This window comes from Dermacentor variabilis, chromosome 9 (genome assembly GCF_050947875.1).
Source record: "Dermacentor variabilis isolate Ectoservices chromosome 9, ASM5094787v1, whole genome shotgun sequence".
NCBI lineage: Eukaryota > Metazoa > Arthropoda > Arachnida > Ixodida > Ixodidae > Dermacentor > Dermacentor variabilis.
The window spans coordinates 42114691-42135184 of NC_134576.1; the positions used below are offsets into that span (position 1 = coordinate 42114691).

Genomic DNA, 20494 nt, shown 5'->3' on the forward strand with positions numbered 1-20494 from the left:
TCTTTTCATTGTCAGGTGATACAAAATGCATTCAATCCTATGCACAGGATATGAAAATATTTCATTCTGGCGAGAATCTGAGCATCTCAAACTTTCCTTACTGCGGGGCAAAGAGTTTTCTGACTGGGCTGTTTAGCAAGATGCCCAGCTGGTCATCGCCAAGCATCAGATGAGGTCGAGACACCCTGCCTGTTCAGGCACACCAAAGTTGCTGGCCGATAGTCTCGCCTGAATGACCGGACATCTTCATGGCACCACCACTAGCCCTGCCCTATAGATGTAATGTACCAGATTGACTGATGTTTTGGATGCCTTGCTACAAAATATAGAATTTAATGTAGAACTCTCAGGAGCTAAACACATCTAGCTTCTGAGAAAGCAAGGAATGTTTTAATCATTAAAAGAAAGAAAGAAAAAGAAATGGGCAGGAAAAATCGAAGGATGACCATCAAAGTCCAGTAATAGCTTCCTGGTAGACCTCCTAAGCCACGCTGCTGTGGACACTTAGTGGTTAGCTCACTTGCTTAATGCTATGGGTGCTGCGAGGTTTCACATCCTTAAAGATCAGCCCAGATTAGAAACCACATTAAAGCCTTTGCAAGAATACATATCCTGCAGAGATATTTCAGGGTAGGCCTGCCATGCTACACCTTTGATTATACCGTCTCTGGTGTCAGAGAAGCTTTGGACACATTGTCTTTGAGATCGGCTAATTTCACTATTACTCTTTTCAGCATTGGCCCGATTTTTGCTCGGCAAGCCAGCTATCCACGCAAAGTGGGGGAGAGGGGGACAAAAGAAAGCCAATTCCGCAGTTTCTAATGGCCAAGTACACCTGCAATTCACTAAAGCGCTTTACTGTCAAGTAAAGCTGGGGTTGCAGGAGGAAGGCAACTCACATGGGAGGCTCTTGCGGACCACTGCTGTACCCTTGGAAGACTGCTGGTGTGAAGAACAGCTAGCTGCCATGATCATGGTGGTGTCTGCCTTGGCAGAGGGTGCCTGCACACCCAAAAGGAGTCATTGTCGACTGATGTAGTCATGGAGCTTCTCATAACACTCCCTGGAAAAAAACCTGGCACATCTGTGAAAGCGAGCATCTTAAAGATGCATGTGGAAGCGGTGTGATAAGGGAGCCCCTGCAGCCACGAGTAATGGTAACCAACCAGCCATGGCGCCGATAGTTCGCGAGAGCAGTTGGTAGATGCAGCCAATCAGACCAGGTACGTTAGTGTGTTCGTTCATGCACATGTGGCTTGCCATCCGATTCAGCTGCACCCTGCAATTGTCAAACCACTACAGAGACTCCCCCCCAAACACGCAGCGTAAGTGAGCACATATGTACGAAAGAGGCATTCAGTTGGAGTATGTGTTGGGGTAAACAGGGCAAAGAGTTCTTTGACTGGACTCCCCAAGGGACATCCTGAACTGCCACTCATGTACGTACTATGTGAAACTGAGGGTGCCGGGATGTAGGTGGTTTGGCTTGTCCCACAATGTGGCTTAAACTAAGACATGGTCGCAACAGCACAAGTATAAAGCTTTCTTAAATTTAAAGGGGCCCTGAAACGCTTTAATGACTAACCACAGGATTACCTCACTATTAAATGACATCGTCTCACAAATATTGTGCAAAAAAAAAAAAAAAGAACCTACAAGTGGCCTTATCGTATTGATACCCAGCCTTCTCACTTTTTCGTCCGCTAGCACACTGGAAGCTATACAGAGGAGAAGCCAAGAGGGCAAAGCCCCGGCCAGAAATTGAGTGTCACGGTGATAATAGGGCTTAGTCACAGCACCCTGTGGCAGCTGTGGTAGACTACGCAACGCAGCACACCACTGTCATCTCGAACACCACGCACAGCTGACACAGCGTCGCGCAGTGAGAAGATGATATTTCTTTTTTTTTAGATTGCAGACATATGTGCATCAGGTTTCCTCTTCATAGCAATATTTTTCACTTATTCAACTCAAATCAGCAGCAATTGTATTATCAAGAATGTTCTCGCGACTACGAAATCAGCCAATAGCTGTTGCGAATCCAGCTGCTTGCGATGACACTGCATGACGGCATCACGAAGCGAGAGTAAGTGATGATTTTGGCACAAGGTTGTAAATTCTTTGTGGCATGCAGTGCAGTAATATTTGGCTCACATGTTCACAACAGCCTCTACAACAGATCGGCAACTTTTTTTTTTTTTACTATGTTCAAAAAGTGTTTCGGGGATCCTTTAAGTCCTCATAAAAGTGATCATTCTCCGGCAAGACGTCTTACACCTTATGCTAATGCACTTACAGGGTATGCCAGAAGTTCCCACGCATCCTAAAGGTCAGTTGTACAAGAGTCCATCAGCAGTATTTCATTCTGTTCTATTTAATTAACATCCATCCAGAGGGCTCTGCTGGAGTGCGGGGACATTCTGACCACTACAAGTACGACAAAAAAAAAAATGAGAGGAAAGTAAAATTAGTAAAAATTAAACGAGTGCTGGTTCACTAGTGCTGTGCTCCTATTTGCAGTTCCTGCTGCTGGGCCTCAACTTTCAAGCCCTGTTGTATGGCCTTTCATTTTAAAGGAGTACTGACACAAAAATTTGAAGTCGAGATAACTTGTGAGATCGATTTAGTTGGTCACACACACATCGTCTATAAAATATCAGCGGCGAATATCACTTAGAACATATTTAAAATCAATTTTAAGGTACGTGTGTGCAGCCAACCGCAAAACAGAGCACCTCACGAGATTGACGTCACCCGGAATTGTAAATAGCCAAGAAAACGCTACGTCATGTGGCTACGTCACGAATTTTCGTTGGCTGCCATGCGGCTTACGCGTGCTCTTCTCTGTTGTTGCTTGTTCTAGCTGTTGTAGTGGGACGCTCTCCGTGTCGCTGCAACTGCAGTTTTTGTCGTGTCCGTCGGGATATTTCCCACACTATCAGCTTGACTGCGCTGCACTGACCATGCACCAGTTGCGAGTACAGCACCATGCCGCGTACATACTGCTGCGTTGACTTCTGCGGAACATATTCAGGGTTGGGTATAACTATGCATTGTTTTCCCCACACCTGGAGGCTTACGCAAAGGGTTCTGCTGAAATTGAGGACGACGCAACGAGCTATGGAAAGAAGAATGATGGGTGTAACGTTAAGGGATAAGAAAAGAGCAGATTGGGTGAGGCAACAAACGCGGGTAAACGACATCTTAGTTGAAATCAAGAAAAAGAAATGGGCATGGGCCGGACATGTAATGAGGAGGGAAGATAACTGATGGTCACTAAGGGTTACGGACTGGATTCCAAGGGAAGGGATGCGTAGCAGGGGGCGGCAGAAAGTTAGGTGGGCGGATGACATTAAGACGTTTGCAGGGAAAACATGGCCACAATTAGTACATGACCGGGGTGGTTGGAGAAGTATGGGAGAGGCCTTTGCCCTGCAGTGGGCGTAACTAGGCTGATGATGATGATGATGATGATGATGTTTTCCCCACGATACCCTTCACTGGCAGAAGTGGACCGAGTTCGCGACTCCCACATGCAGGAAATCGTCGCCGCTGGACGACTAAAACGAGGAGGACGACAACGATGACGAGGACATGGCAAACCACGTGCAGGCGTAGCAGACGACTAGCAAAACGAAGCTCGCGTGCCGGCACGCCGCACGCTGGCTGCGCGTCAGAGCATACGTCATGGCTTTTTGCGAACGCGTGACCACTTTGTTTACACTCCCGTTTGGCCGTCTCGTTGCTCTCTGAAACCGAAACTTGGACTGGTCGCTACAAAAAAAACTGCAAATAATTACCTGTCGCGCTCTGAAGTAAATGAGGTCTCGTGCCGTGATTAGTGGGTCATTAACTACTTATTAAAACAGAAAAACCACGTGGATTTTTTTTGTGTCAGTACTCCTTTAAGGTCGTTATCTGTGTTATTGTCATAAGAATAAATAAACTTCCTCGTCATTGTCAAGTTCCCCTACACATTTCAGAAAGCCCACAAATTCACCGAGCACATGAAGGAGATCAGGGTAAGAAGGCACAAGGACCTGCTCGAGTGCTTCAGTAATACAGCACACTCCCGGTGCGTTCTCTTCAAAGACGAGGCTGCATTCAACACCAAGAGATATTCAAAAGAACCTAAATTACGGGGCTGAACGTGCCATGGCTGCACAGTAGGTTATGATGGACACTGTAGCAGAAGAGTGCAAAAAAAAAATAAATGTTGACCATCCGGCATTCTTTAACGTGCACCTGGGCACATGAGTAGACTTTCCATTGTGCCCTCACCACAGAGCACAGCTCAAAAGGTTGGGGGATGAGCAGCAGAATGCCATAGCCATTGACACACCATGCCAGGTGTGCAAGCTTGCCAACAAGAAAATTATTTGTGCGTTAAGGATCTTTCTAATTGTTGATAAGCAGCGCACTCACACTTGCCCGTTTCGTTGCCAACTCCACTGGGGGAGCAGCTGGGATGGCAAAGGTGGTCTCTGCTACGGCAACAGGCGACCCATTCAAGGCCACTGCGTCGGCTGTCGGAGATTCTCTGGCAACAACAAACGACTCCCCAAGAGCCGCCAATGGCTCGGATGGAGAGCCTGGGCAAATACAACACTTTATGTCAGCTCTGTGTCACAAGAAACAAAAACATGGACATAAAACGTATTTCAATCTTGCCTTGCAGTTTAAAAAATTCAATTATGGGGTTTTACGTGCCAAAACCACTTTCTGATTATGAGGCACGCCGCAGTGGAGGACTCCGGAAATTTTGACCCCCTGGGGTTCTTTAACATGCACCTAAATCTAAGTACACGGGTGTTTTCGCATTTCGCCCCCATCGAAATGCGGCCGCCGTGGCCGGGATTCGATCCCGCGACCTCGTGGTCAGCAGCCCACCACCATAGCCACTGAGCAACCACGGCGGGTTGCTTTGCAGTTTGAAGTTCACTGTTTCTGGCAATACATTTGTATTCCCAACAAGGAAAGACTAAAGGAGAATCTAGGCTATCGCCAAGCAGTATACAGTGAGTAATGCGAAGGTTAATGTAGTCCTGTGTTCTTGTTCATTGAAGATGAAGGTCTCTCCAAGCAACCCCCAAATGCCCATCTTGTGCCAGCTGACACCGTCTTATGCCTGCAAATTTCCTTATCTCACCAAACCACCTAGTTCCCTGCCATCTTGTCTACGCTTTCTGTGTTTCAACACCGATTCTTTAAATAGTAGATGACCACTTATCTGTCCTATGCATTGCATGCCCATTTCTCTCTCTAAATGTCAACTAGAATATTAGCTTCAACCATTTGCTCTCTAATTTAAATATCTTATCTTAAAAGTAAGATTAAAAGTAAATATCTTAAAAGTAAGATTTATTTGTTATATGTGGAAACGCAACGTTGTAGTAAATGGTCTATTTTACCACAGGACGTACCAAGATTAATGGTGCATCAGCTGCTCCTTGTTAATATTCTATGTACTGTTAAAACCGGTACTGTTATAAGCGGGTTTGACTATTGTATTACAGTAGTAAGATTTGTATTAATACAATAGAATCTCGTTAATATGATCCCATTTCACACGATTTCCTGGCATCAACGTTCGCAATTCAGAACACAAAACATGACCCGCTGCAGTATTGCTCCTTTTTTTACTGGTTAGTACATTCCTGGAGCACAATATCTTTCAGCACCAACATTTAGTATATCACCAAGCTATGATCCTACGTTACGTTTTCCGGCCACTAGATCCCACGTGAACCAGAAAAGGTGAGAGGCATGCGCGCTTGGGAGCAGTAGGCACACGCCACGGTAGCGACGCCGCAATACTTGACCGCCCGTTTCACATGAAAATGCCATCATGTACTCAGTTTTCCCATTTTGGTACCAGCAAATCTCACGGGTCATCAAACCTTGCCGCTGCAGCCAAACATTGCAGTAAACATCTTCACGTATATTTCACGACGTGTCTGGCATAAGAAGCAGACTGCACAAATTTTTAATATGCAACACCCCAAATGCGCTGAGCTGCAGGCAGTGCAAAGTGGGCATCACGTCTCCCTCTGGAGGCATCGTGGCATCATATTTCTGCATTGCCCACCAGGTCGATTTCCCTTCGGTTTCCCATCGCAGTCAACGCACATCTCGGGTCACGTGGGCCCCAAGAGCGAGACGCTCATCAGCTTGTCGTGCCGCAGCAATTATCGCCGAGTGGGCACATCAAAACTTCCCGCCAAAACGTTCCGCTTGAAAAAGCTGCTTACCCAGACCCAATTCGAGGAGCGCAAATGTAAGCCTGCCGAAGCCACAAAATCAATGCTAGTCTCGGGGCCCCACTAGGTCGGCGTGCATTGACGTATCATGCTGCAACTTCCTACAATGCTTCACATTACATAGGTATTAATTACAGCCGAGTCTGCCGAACGTATTAAAGACAGAGTATTACGTTTTCCCAGCAAGTAAGTTTCTTCCTGCGGCTTTACACAAAGCGTATGAACGAGATTTTACTGTACCATGTACAGCTCCTCCTGTAGTACTGATGCACTGTATTCCCCCCTCCCCCCTTTTTCTTTGGTGTAGTAGTGCACTTTGAAAAAGAGAACGTTCTCACAAACATTAATGACGAGGACATACACAGGTGCTGACATATGTCTGAATACGAGTACAATGTATGCCAGCGCATGTCCTCATCATTCATGTCATTCATGTGTGCAAACATCTTTGGCCAAGTGTGCTGCTTCACCAATATCACAGATCAGCAATCAGCCCATCAGTACCTGTTACGTATTCCCCTATTTCAAATTTGTGTCCTTCCACTACTTATTTTGATAAGAGTTCAGTTTTAACATCCTGTAGTTAACCCCCATCCCCCCCCCCACAATACCCAGGCTCTGTGCCCTTAGTGTAAATTCATTAAAAATTTCTCAGATTCTGTGCTCTCAAAGCTTTTGCAGTTTAGGGTAACTCCAACAAAGCAAGGAGTACTTCTGTTGGGGCAAGTTAATGTGACATACTACAAGTTTGAACAGTGTGAAAAGAAGACAAAGACATGTACACACAGAACCAGCCCAGCAATACCAACTTAAATACTTTATTTGGAAAGCCCATGCTTGAATAAATGTTATCCTTTCACTTTTGACAACATATGCATTTATTGTTGAATGTTCATTTATTGCAAGTGCTTCTTTGTTGATCATGTAGCCTCTTTCTCTTTTAGTAATTTTAGCATCTTTTTTTTTTTTATTTCATTGGCAGGTATACCTGGGTTCACATGTAGTGTGGCTCTATATAGTTTATGTACCTATGCCAGAATTGTTATCCCGAGAGAGCTCCCTGCTATCGATAAGGCCTTGTGTCGAGTTTAGTATGTTTGTGGCGGAACAGTGTCCCACAAATTATTCGATACAGGAACATGTTTTGCCTTCCATTCAATGATAAATGCATACCTTGTCAAGAGTGAAAGGATGACATTTAAAAAGCGTGGTCTTTCAAAATAAAATATTTTGCCAGGTAGTGCAGCGTTAGTCCTGTGTGTGCGTGCATCTTTGTTCTGATATTTTCGCAATGTTTTAACTCGCAGAAAGGAAGGAGCCACAGGAAAGAAGGCAGCTGCTCACTGTCCAGGTTGCCGTCGTCTAGTTTCACATCAACGTGGTGGCAGGAACTGTCAGCCTCGCAGTCTGAAGCCTGGACATGGGTTTCGTTGTTCGTGGCCGAGGAACAGGTCTTGTGCGGTGCGTCATCGGCCAATACCTCAGCTGCACCCTTCCCAGCCCTACAGAGCTCAAGTGCTTCATCATGGGTCACAAGGCCTGGGCTTGAAGGCATGCCCCCCGAACCACTGGGCAACCCACCAGGGACGAGTGTCCCAGGACCGGCCATTTCGCACTCAGGTGGAGGGACATCTGCAGGACATGGCGACGGGCAAGGAGACTTCGCTGGGATGGCACACACTTCGTGCCCTGTTCCATCTGCCGTGTCAACAGTGAAACTTTCCCCAAAGGCCGGGGCACTTGGGGATAACACCAGTGGTGTGCTCGTTCCCAAGGAAATGGCTCCCAGATGCTCTTCCGCAAAGGACAGCAGGTTTTCAGTCCTGGAATTTGAGGAATAATGCATTTTACCCTTCTCGTCATAACCATTATGTAGTGGAATGCCAGCAGACAGGGAGAAAACCAGACAAAAGTGAAGAAGAAACAGACAAGGGAAAAGGAAGGATGCTAGGCAGACAACCAACCTGTTGACAGATAACCAAACAGCATGTGTGGCAGCACCGCAAATCAAGGTAATCACACTTAGTACACACGATTACACTAGAAAGCAAACCTCTTTATCAAGAGCGCAAGCCTACACTTGTCTAGACCTAGTATGTAAATATGAAAGGCTTTTATTATTTTGCTTTCCTGTTGAGCCTTACCAGTACATAACGTCATGATGTACTAAATCACCTAACATGCCACTCTCATGAACGCGTCATAACTAGAAGTAAACACTGCAACCATGAGTGGGTTGCACACACTTGCTGGGTGAACACGTCGCTGGAAAGTGCTCGTGCAGATTTTACATTTCAAATTGTTAGCTACATGGTTGAAAATTTCCGCAGACGATCCTTGAAAGGTTTGTTGATGCAGACATCAAGTGGCTGCAACTGGCCCGTCATGCCGCCCAGTATGACAGCGAGGTTCGTGTTCACTTGGGCAAGTGCAGCCTTCATGTTGTCGGTCAAGTGCCCACGGTAAGAGTCGACGACAAGGAGAGAGTTCTTTGTCAAAAGGGCTAATGGACGCCGTCGCCACAATATCTTAACCCACTCTTCCACCATCTCACCCGTCATCCATCCGTTCTCATTTGCCCGCACAATGACATTTCTTGGGAAAGTTTCTCGAGCAGGCAGTGTCTTCATTTTAAATATCATATAAGGAGTGAGTTTATGTTCATCAGCTGTGCAGCACAACATCACAGTTGTGCACTGCTTCTCGTAGCCTGCACCTCCTGACACCTCCTGCTTGGTGCCATCGTGATAACACCACGTCGCACACCGATACGGCTGACACGACACTGGTCAAAATGGCGACCTTGCTTGTGTATGGTTGGTTACTGGCACGGCTAGTAGTGGCCGAGATACAGACTTTTCTAGATGGCGCTAGCTATGCACCATATTTAGCAGTTTCAATGAAAAACTGGCACGTTTTTTAATATCCTCGAACCTAAGCCAACCCTAGGGTTTGGAATACGATTATTTGAAAAAAAGAAGTATCGGCCTAGATTCAAATAAATACGGTATTGTTCAATTCCTTTGAAGCCCCAGTGGTGGGCAGTCCGTTTCTCCACCGAGTCTTTATATTTTAATAATGTACTTGAATAGTTTGCCGAGCTGGAGACATAAAAGTGTTCGCCTAACAAGTTGGCCTGGTCTTGTAGTGCTGTTTGTGCGCTTGGACATGTAAGTAGTGGTATTGCGTAAGATGAGTACTCTCCTTTAAATTTTCTCACCTGGCCCCACATTTGTTTTGATGCGACTGCACTATTAACTGAAGATACGCATTTTTGCCATGATGATTTCTCCGCCTGTCTTTGAATAAATTGCGCTTTGGCGTGTTCAAAGTTTAAAAGGTTGCTATAGGTGGGGTACCTCCGCAGGATTCCCCAGGCCTTATTTTGTTTTTTAGCTTTATTACACTTGTTTGTCCACCAGGGATTTAGCTTTTTGTGCACAATATCAGATTACTGGAGTGTTGCATCTTCTGCCGCTGATATTAGGACCTCAGTGAATTTTTTGTTGAGCTTGTGAACGCTTAGTTCTGATGAAAAGACACTTCCAGTTTCGCATTCTCCATAAAAAACTGGCCAGTCAGCAAGCTGTAATTTCCACCAGCTTGACCTAGTGCCTAAGGTTGGTGGAGGTAAGAGTGATGAGTGCAGGTAAATGATCACTGCCATATGAAGTGTTGAGGGCTTCCCATTTAAGATCATTAAAAAGAAGAGATGGTGAGCAAAAAGCTAAATCTAAACAACTAAAAGTGCAGGAGGTTGGTAAATAGTTTGTCGGTGTACCTGAACTTAAAAGGCAGATATCATTGGACAAAATAAAACCTTCAACCGGCTGCCCTCTTTGGTCAGTTCTGACACTGCCCCAGAGAGTACAATGAGCATTAAAATCTCCTGCAAAAAAAAATATGGCTCCGGTAAGTGATCTGTTAAATTTTCCAACTGTTAAGTAGTAAAATGGATGGGGGGTGGAATATACAGTGAGCAAATGGCGATGGTTTTGCAAGACAAAATGGTGACGGCTGCAGCCTCTAAGGATACATTCAATTGGTCATTTCAGGTAGAAGTACCGCCCTGCACAACTATAGAGACTCCTCCTGACAAATAGCCTGAATATTCGCAGTCCCTTCGGACAAAAGTGAAACCTTTGAGAACTTCACTATTTTTTGGACCGAGATTCGTTTCCTGAAGACACATTGGAACTGGTAGAAAGATGTTGATAATGTCTGATGTCACCTATATTGTGTACGAGACCTTTACAATTCCATTGTACAATGAAAGCCATGGTTGCGAAATGAAAACTGTACTGATGTGTGTGAACATGGAAACAGGAGACATGCAGTAGGGAACAATACACATTTGATGGACTGTAACTGTTCAGGTTACCTGTCCCTTTATTGGTGCATTTACAAGGAACTTGTCCTTCTTAGAACACTCAGAAGAACGCTATTACTTTGGCATAGATGACGCCAAGGTTTTGGGGTCGACCTCCATCGCCTTCTCTGAGGCGCTGAATGGTAGAGAGCCAGGCGCCGAGACAAGCGTCTCTGGCCTTGGCGTTCGGTTTAGTCATGGGGCCCGCAGAACAGCTGCCTGCAGGGCCGTCTTGGATGATGGTGGCAGTAGAGTCACTGGAAAAAATTGCAGAGCACCGCAAAGATCGGGGATTTGACTGGCAACACTGAGCGGTCACCGCCATATACCTTCCAAGCCGGCTGCGTCGCGGGAAGGCCACCGCGTTGGAAGAGCTTGATATTCGGTGACACATTGGGTTGAGTGTTTACGGAAGTACAAATACTTTGTGCCCGGAGATAATAGTGGCTAAGAACGATAATAAAATGTTATTTTGTGCGACGTAATGCAGCTGGTGGTTGTTTTGCATGGTGATCGTGTTTACTGCTGGAATTGTGCTACGATTGTGGGCAGCAGCTTAGCGCTGCTATCGGGAGCTTATGCACGCGTTTTTTTTTTTTTCCCCTTCCGTGGAGCGAGCTACGAAGGAAACATTTCATCACTTTGAGCCGGAATGAGGCAAGCTTGTACTTATGGGCATGAACATCCTGGACCGCCGTCGGCTTCTACTGAATGTTTCCAAGCAGGGCGAAACTAACACCTAACAGTGTCACAGGCACGTACGTTCATTGTATAATTTCACAAGCTAAATCGGATACATTTAATTTAGTTTGTAAACGGATACCGTGCATCCTCGATTCTGCCGGGCAACTTCGTCCGCCGTATACGCACGACACACTGAGACTGCCGTGTGCGCACCGGTGTTTGGCCGTGATCGCAAGACGGTCTGTGCATAGCAGGCGTAAAAACCAACTTCGATTACCATTTTGCGCACTAAATTTTGTGGAAGGCCAATGTGAGCCATTTGCGTAATTACAGCAACGTATATGTACTTCTGTACACTGACATTGAGCGAGAGTTTGCTACATTGCGATTTATGAACGCGGCTGTCTAGTGTGTTCCCATGAGCGGCTACTCTTCTCAACTTATTTATGACTCTTTTCTTCGACTGCCAAGATTTGCTGCCGGTGTAAAAAAAAAAGAAAAAAGAAGCAGGAACGCCTGCTGGTGACGCAACACTTTTTTTTTTGCCAAGTTACATTGGCGATGTATAAAATTTTTTCGCTTTTAGAGCGGTTTATGTAACATGCGTAGTGACAGAGTGAAACTAAAGCTACTGGGTGTTCAGTTGTTTTGTATTTCTCGTTATGCATCAAGCACAACATTATTTGGGTATGCACCATAGCATTTCAACATAAAACATGATATGTATGCTGACTTCAGTTCATTGCATGTGCTCGGCTTACAAGCTCAAAATTTGAAGCTTGTGTTGCGAATATCACTTGGCCTTTGGTTTCAAGCTCGAAATGCGTATGTGTAAATGAGCAAAGGATAAGCGGAAAAAAGGAAGTTTCATGGGCCTCGTATTGACCCTGTTTTTATTCACTGCGACCGTCACGATCTGCGAAAAACAAGTGCCACATGGGTCGAGTGACTCGAGGCGAGAGCGCGCTCACATGCGCGGAGAAATCATGCGAGTACCTGGTGCACGTGAGGACGCGGAATTCTCGCGCAACAAGTGTGCCTTCGTGTGTCACGAGCACAGAATAACCGCTTTGTGTTGAGCAACACACGCGTACACGTGTACCTGCGTCAAGCCTGCAAGACGCGGGCGATCCCCACAATGAACTATTTTCGTAGCATCGCTAACACCACGTGCACTTCGCTTAAATATCTTTTAAAACAATGCCAAAAAGCACAAGCAAGGTGTACTTATACTTCGCAGACGCGGGTGTTTTTTGTAGGCTTGAAGTTCTCCTGGCCAATTCTGTTTAACCACCAAAACGACGCTATCGGTCATCTTTCCCGGTCGGAATCTAGAAAGAAGTCTTTTCAGCCTCAGTTTGGTTGCTGCATCCGAAGGCACAGCAGCCAGGCATGATTTCCTTTCAGTCAAATGCGAGCGCGACAATCGGAACACAAAAAACGTAGGGAACCTGCACTGCCTACGCTCCAACTCAGCAGGCCCGCCTGGCGCTTGGAAGGTATATGGCACCCCAAAGTCACGTGGTACGGTTGGGCCAATGAATGCGTCAGCGGCGCGGGGAAAACGAATGCGGTACTCCGAAATTTTTTTCCAGTGACTCTAGGTGGCAGCAGCTAGTGCTGCCACCAAGGGGGCGGGGTTGGAGTTGCGAAGTGAGCACCGAATGTGACCCCTGTAGATTCCAGAGACAGATGTGGTGCTGCCCCCTGCCGTGCCACATTGGCATAGCTTATTTTAGGCAAGAGTGAAAGACTCTTCCTTGCTTCGAAAAATGAGATCTTTTTACTCCGAGGGCAATCACCTTCATCAAACTGGGACATAATCGTGAAAATGCTGGATGATCCCCTTTGCAGTTTACACAGTGTGGGGGAGCATTACAGTTTTCAGACGGATGGTCCTAGACACAGCACTTCATGCACGATTCTTTGCCTCTACATGGCAGTGATGCGTGGCCGAACCTCTGGCACTTGAAGCACCGACTCGGGTTTGGTATGTATGGTCTCGTGTTGATATTCAAATAACCTGCTTCAAGTGAACTGGGCACAATACTCGTACCAATAGCGAATATCACGTGTGCTGCGGGGATCTTGGTCATTTTGCCAGGGTGTTATTTGTACCTTAATGACGTTTTGTTCTTGGAATCCTTCAAGAAGCTCTTCATCACTAATGTTCAGGAAATCTTTCGATATTACTCCCCTGCTCGGTTGAATGAGTGGTGTGCAGCGATTGTCACATTAATGTCACCGATAGTGGTGAATTCAGCGAGCTTTCCAAGTTGATCTTTCTTTGTCAGCTCGAGGAGGAGGTCTCCGCTTGCCACTGTCAAGGCTTTGTAGTTGGGTCGAATCGCATTAACTAGGCATTTTGATACTAGAAACTGTGACAATTTTCAAACAGTTGTGTCACCTTCACTGTGAAGGACGTGGTACTTTGGGAAGGTCTTGTTTTGTTTTTAAAGAAAACTGAACTGTTGCTTCGGTGCACCCTCTATTCAGAGGGTGATCTTGAAGGAGGGGAAAAGCGTTTGCTATCCAATCCTTGGGAAGTTCGGTGGCAATGGTGGCCACCCATCACCAAGCCCAACAAGGGGACACTACAAGGTTGAAAGAATACCTGGTCACTGGTCGATCTGGAGCGGGTTCGCACTTTCCGCTGGGTGTTTTGGATCAACTCGCTCCGCGCCAGATCGCTCTCACTTGCTCCGCCACTGAGGCGCAGATACGGGCAGAAATAGCTTGCATCACTTCCATCTTCAAGCAAAATCGGTACCCGGTCGGTATGCACAACATTGTGCCGCTTCGCAATATGGCTGCATTCGGTGCTGCTGCAGAGATCGCGTTTAGCGATGCGAGCTTGGACAAAAACGATTACGAGGTGATGAAGGTGCAGTAGGAAGCCTGCTATGCATGTTTTCCATGCACAATCTTTGCGGGCGCGACATGAAAATGACTGATTCTGCTACTGATGCGGTCAAATTACGCACGTGGGACGGCAACTTAGGTTGCCACGGAAACATCCAGAGTGGAAGTCTGGCATGGTTTCCGGAACCGGTTTGTGCGACGTCTACGCAGACTTTTTGTGCAATCCCCCACAGAGCATTTTAGCGCTCCACTGGCCGATTCGGATTTGTGAAACCATAACGCTCTCTCGAGAATTTCGGCGGCCGTTCCAGATCGACCCCCGAAATACGCCATTACTGTATAGTGGGCACGTGCCATGGAGTTAGGTTACACAAGCAGAACAGGAGGCAAGAAGTGAAAAAGTCTGCAATGGAAGGTTGATGAAGTCTGCTACAGAGAAGCAAGTCGGCATCAAAAGCAGCTGGGTGAGGAGAAGGAAGTTGTATGAACAGAATGAGACCAGTGCGTGCACCGAGTCAGGAGCATTGAGCTACAGAAAGTTGAAGGTGATGCTGGCAACAGAAAGTTGATGCCATGGAAAATTTTGCAATACCTTGTTTTAAGTTTGACGACGTTCGCCTATCCCTTTTATTTACCGTGTTTACTGGAGTCTAGGCCGGGCCTGATTCTAAGCCGACCCCCCATTGTATGGAGCCAGAAAAAAAAACCTTACCTCGAATGCAGGCTGAAGAGAACAAGCGAGGACAGCTTTCACAAAATGATAACAGCATTTATTTAATATGAACATGCCGAGCTCACTTTACGTCATCACCACCGTTAGCATCGTCCCTATAGCCCAGACCACACGTGCGCTGGCGGACACGCACAAGCTCACGTCCGCACACTCATGCATGCGCAGGCAGTGTGGCATCGCACACGTTGAAACACTGTGCAATCTCTGAACAGCTCCTCTGTTATTGCGCGCTTATCTTCCTAATCACTGTCATCTCCTCATTGCGGCATATGCAAAAGTGTCTCCCATTGTGTCTTCCAACGATGGACATTTTTCTCATCGATGCTGAAGTCACGCCTGGCTTACTATGCCTCTGCAGCTAGGACAACTTTTCGGTTGAAAGCAGCACTATAGTGCACCATTACGATAACGCCACGCTGCACGCCCATATCGTAGAACCAGCTCCAATACGACACAGGTCAAAGCGACGACATCGCTTGTCTGCTTCAGTTGGCTACCGGCGCGCGCGCGCGCGCGCGCGCACACACACACACACACACACACACACACACACACACACACACACACACACACACACACACACACACACACACACACACACACACACACACACACACACACACACACACACACACACACACACACACACACACACACACACACACACACACACACACACACACACACACACACACACACACACACACACACACACACACACACACACACACACACACACACACACACACACACACACACACACACACACACACACACACACACACACACACACACACACACACACACACACACACACACACACACACACACACACACACACACACACACACACACACACACACACACACACACACACACACACACACACACACACACACACACACACACACACACACACACACACACACACACACACACACACACACACACACACACACACACACACACACACACACACACACACACACACACACACACACACACACACACACACACACACACACACACACACACACACACACACACACACACACACACACACACACACACACACACACACACACACACACACACACACACACACACACACACACACACACACACACACACACACACACACACACACACACACACACACACACACACACACACACACACACACACACACACACACACACACACACACACACACACACACACACACACACACACACACACACACACACACACACACACACACACACACACACACACACACACACACACACACACACACACACACACACACACACACACACACACACACACACACACACACACACACACACACACACACACACACACACACACACACACACACACACACACACACACACACACACACACACACACACACACACACACACACACACACACACACACACACACACACACACACACACACACACACACACACACACACACACACACACACACACACACACACACACACACACACACACACACACACACACACACACACACACACACACACACACACACACACAGTTACATTTCAACCCCACCGAGGGTGTTTACTGAATGTTTGCCATGTGTCAAACCACTGCACCTCCTGTACAGATGTCAATGCCACGTGGACAACGACTAAAAGCGGTCACCTCACCATTACCTGGAAACCCGAGAAAAGGACGAACGAAAGGGAACCACGGCAACGAATGGATCATATCAGCCTGGTTACGCCCACTGCAGGGCAAAGGCCTCTCCCATACCTCTCCAACTACCCCGGTCATGTGATAATTGTAGCCATGTTGTCCCTGCAAACTTCGTACTCTCATCTGCCCACCTAACTTTCTGCCACCCCCTGCTACACTTCCCTTCTCTTAGAATCCAGTCCATAACCCTTAATGACCATCAGTTATCTTCCCTCCTCATTACATGTCCTGCCCATGCCCCATTCTTTTTCTTGATTTCTACTAAGATGTCATTAACTTGCGTTTGTTCCCTCACCCAATCTGCTCTTTTCTTATCCCTTAACGTTACACCTATCATTCGTTCCATAGCTTGTTGCATCGTCCTCAATTTAAGTAGAACCCTTCTCGTAAGCCTCCAGGTTCCTGCCCCGTACGCGTGTGCTGGTAAGACACAGCTGTTATACACTTTTCTCTTGAGGGATAATGGCAACCTGCTGTTCATGACCCGAGAATGCCTGCCAAACATACCCCAGCCCATTCTTATTCTTCGGATTATTTCAGTCTCATGATCCGGATCCGCAATCACTACCTGCCTTAAGTAGATGTATATTTTTTCAATTCAATTTTATTTCCCAGAAACATCTGGACGGCTTCGTTGCTAAAAGCTGCTAGAGCAGCTTGACAAAAGGAGCAGGAAGCCGTTACAAGGCATAGCGAACAAGACACATAAAAAACAGGTATAATCGCAAGCAATGTAATCAAACACGATTTCAATTTAAGAAATCAGTTTTACAAGATACGCCAAACATCAGCAAATTAAGTATTGAAAGAAAAACAAAGTTGAGAACAGGTAACGAAAAGACTCAAAGTTGAAGTTCATTCTCAAATAACAATTTCAAGTGCACTGTACGCAATCAGTAGGCATGAAAACATGAAATAAAAAAAACAATACGACTTACAACACAATACATAAGCAATCGCAAACACTGTACATAAACAATACGCAATAGGCCAGAAACACGGTATCAAAACGAAAGGTCACGCACAATACGCTGGATCTTTTATTTAGTTACAATTGCACAACAGATGTCCAAAACTGCCTTCTACTATATCCAGCAGTATTTTGGTGCTTATTAAGTGCTAGGGGAACATTGTGAGCCAATGACTGAAACTTGTAATTCGTACAAAAATGTGGTGTCGCCCACATATCAGTGCAGCACATTTTAACAGTCGACGAGTAACACTGCAATGATGCCAGAGGAGAGGTAATTAACGATTTTAGTTGATGAAAAATGAAACAACTGCAATAACTGAAATTCATACATTTTATCAGCACGAAGTAAATTATGCTCTAGAAATGCTTCTTTCGTGGTATCTGTATTCCAGATTAGAAATTTGTCGTATAATTCCTTTTTGTATGGTAACAATCTTATTTATATTAGTTTTAATTGTGGTAGCCCAAACCAGGTTGCAGTAGTTTATATGTGAATAAAACAGAGCGTAGTAAATTTGAAGCTTCGCTTGTAGTGGAAGAATACTACAACAGTGAGATAGTACCCCTGTAACTGCAGACAACTTTCGACAAAGAAATTCAATGCGAGTACCCCATTTCAAATTTCAAGAAAAACATATTCCTAGAGTTGTGTGGTCACTGACAATGGCAACAGGCTGGTGTTCATAGCTAATCTGATAAGACAAGGAAACCTTTGTTTTTTTGCACAGAATATTCCCTTACCACTTCCAGTGCCTCGCTACCTATCGTAAACTGCTGTTCTCTTCCGAGGCTGTTAAATATTACATTAGTTTTCTGCAGATTAATTTTTAGATCCACCCTTCTGCTTTGCCTCCCAGGTCAGTGAGCATGCATTGCAATTGGTCATAGTTAATGAAGAATACCTTTGTTAATGGAGAATACCTAACGAATGGATAGGTGCAGTTAATTAGACAAGTCAAATCACCACCCATCCCTCGGCACTTATCCAGCGGTCAAGACAGCATGTAAACCGGCTGTTGCAGGGTTCCATGAAAGGAACTCTGCCACCCTTCACCTGGCAGACTGAGCAAAGAACGAGGGGGCAACGACAAACGAATCAGGTGTTGCCGAACGATTTCTTTCCACAGATTTCAAACCATTTTCTTCGAGGCAGAGTTACTGCAGGTTATGGGGAGCACGGGCATGGTATCGCAACGGAGTCAACGATGGTGATTTGCTGCTGGACAGTCTTCAGATTCCCTAGTCTGCTTGCCTAGGGAAGACGCCGGGATTATGAGCAGAGACTTTTCGAGAGTGAAGACAGAGGGTCCTCATGTGAACCAAGACGCTTAACTTGTTCCTGCGTGAGTGGAGCCGTGTATCCAAGCTAAATAAACCTTTTTTTTCTTCATTTTCTATAACCTGATGTAGTTGATGGGCATGGTGGATTCCATGCCCTGAATGCCACCCTAGCCACAACAATATCAAAACACACAAAGAAGAATCTCAGGATGTGAATTGTAAAAGCAGTGACATGTACTGAAGACCAAATTTATGCAATCTATGCCCAACACAAGCCAACAAAGGCTAGGTTTTCAGTCATGGACCTCGCAATAGGTCTAGCTTTTTCTGTGATAATCCTACTGATGGAGCAATAAAGTATTTCGGTAATAGAAAATTGAAGTCTGTTATGAAGAAGTGGAAAATTAGACAAAACTGTCGTCGCTACAGCGGCTGCCAAGCACCAACCAGGTGCATGTCATACCTCGTCTGTGTATAACATTTCCCCCTTTCCGCTAATCAAATTGAGTTAAAAGTTTGTACTCATGTTTGTATAGTCTCCTGCCTCCGTACCCTAGTTTTTGCAAAAGCCTACTGTCACAATTTAGTTGCTTGTTTTGTGTCTATTTAATGTCGCCCAAACAGCAGCAAAACGAGAGGCATAAGGGTCACTTACGATGTGTCTGCATGCTCAGGAGCCTCCTCTTCCTGAAACAGCTTGCAGCGAAGTGCGCCACTAGTCTCAAGCTCGGGGCTCTGCAGGGTGAAGTTGACAAGAGTGATTTGGCGCGTGTCGACCAATGGCGTAGTGGCCAGCTCTTCCAAATTCTGCACGATGCGCTGGGCTTCCCGCAACACCATCGAGCTGCTCATGGGCGGAGACTCGGGCGTGGCCAGCATATTCCCAAGAGGTGGCACGAGAAGCCAGGTGCCTCCTGCAATGGGAATACCGGGCACTGGAAGCTAAACATACAATTCACACATCAGGAGGAAGGTTGCAGTAGTTGGTTCGTTTGGACTGGCTGATACAGGTGCAAACAAAAGTAATCGGAACTGTGGCCGAACTGCATCTTGGCACCCTTTAGTAGCCTCAAGGCTGCTGTATGGCACTTGGATTGAACTATTATCGTAGACTGGCATGCATGTGCAATTCCTTGCTTCTATGAGCCACTAGAGGGCATTGGGATGTAGTTCGACCAGAGCTCCCATGTTCCAGTTACCTTTGTTTGCACCTGTACCTTACTGAACTTGAGGGAAACAGCACTTGGAACAGGACACTGACGAGAGGGAGAGGATGGGGGGGGAGCAAACTGTGTGCTAACAATGTTTATTGCATGTCAACATGAATACACACTGGAACAGGGTGTCTACCAAGTTGACATTTCCAAATTCCTTGAGTTTTCCAGGTTTTCCCCCCGAGTTCCATTGCAAAATTCTCCGAGTGACGGAGAACCTTGTTTTATGTCAAGAAGGGCTGACACCATGTCACCCGATGCTGCCAGTCTCTAGTAAGCAAGTGAAAGAAAAAATAACTACTTAATGCAGTTTGAATAGAAAGGAGTAGTGTTCATTCTATTCAAAAAGAACAGAAGGGAGTGGTTAGTAAAATGCACAGCGAAT

The 20494-nt window shown here is 46.1% G+C and overlaps 1 protein-coding gene across 3 annotated transcripts in view; it reads right to left on the reverse strand.

Annotated features, from left to right (window-relative positions):
* LOC142592639 (uncharacterized) overlaps positions 1-20494 on the reverse strand; it is a 79717-nt gene that overhangs the window by 52419 nt on the left and 6804 nt on the right. For all 3 annotated transcript variants that reach the window (XM_075704196.1, XM_075704195.1, XM_075704197.1), the window contains exons 2-5: positions 19551-19809; positions 7605-8083; positions 4426-4592; positions 900-1002 (exon numbers count right to left, since the gene is read on the reverse strand). In XM_075704196.1, the coding sequence (XP_075560311.1) occupies positions 900-1002; positions 4426-4592; positions 7605-8083; positions 19551-19774 (973 nt within the window). In that variant the 5' untranslated portion in view covers positions 19775-19809. The remainder of the gene's footprint in view (positions 1-899; positions 1003-4425; positions 4593-7604; positions 8084-19550; positions 19810-20494) is intronic.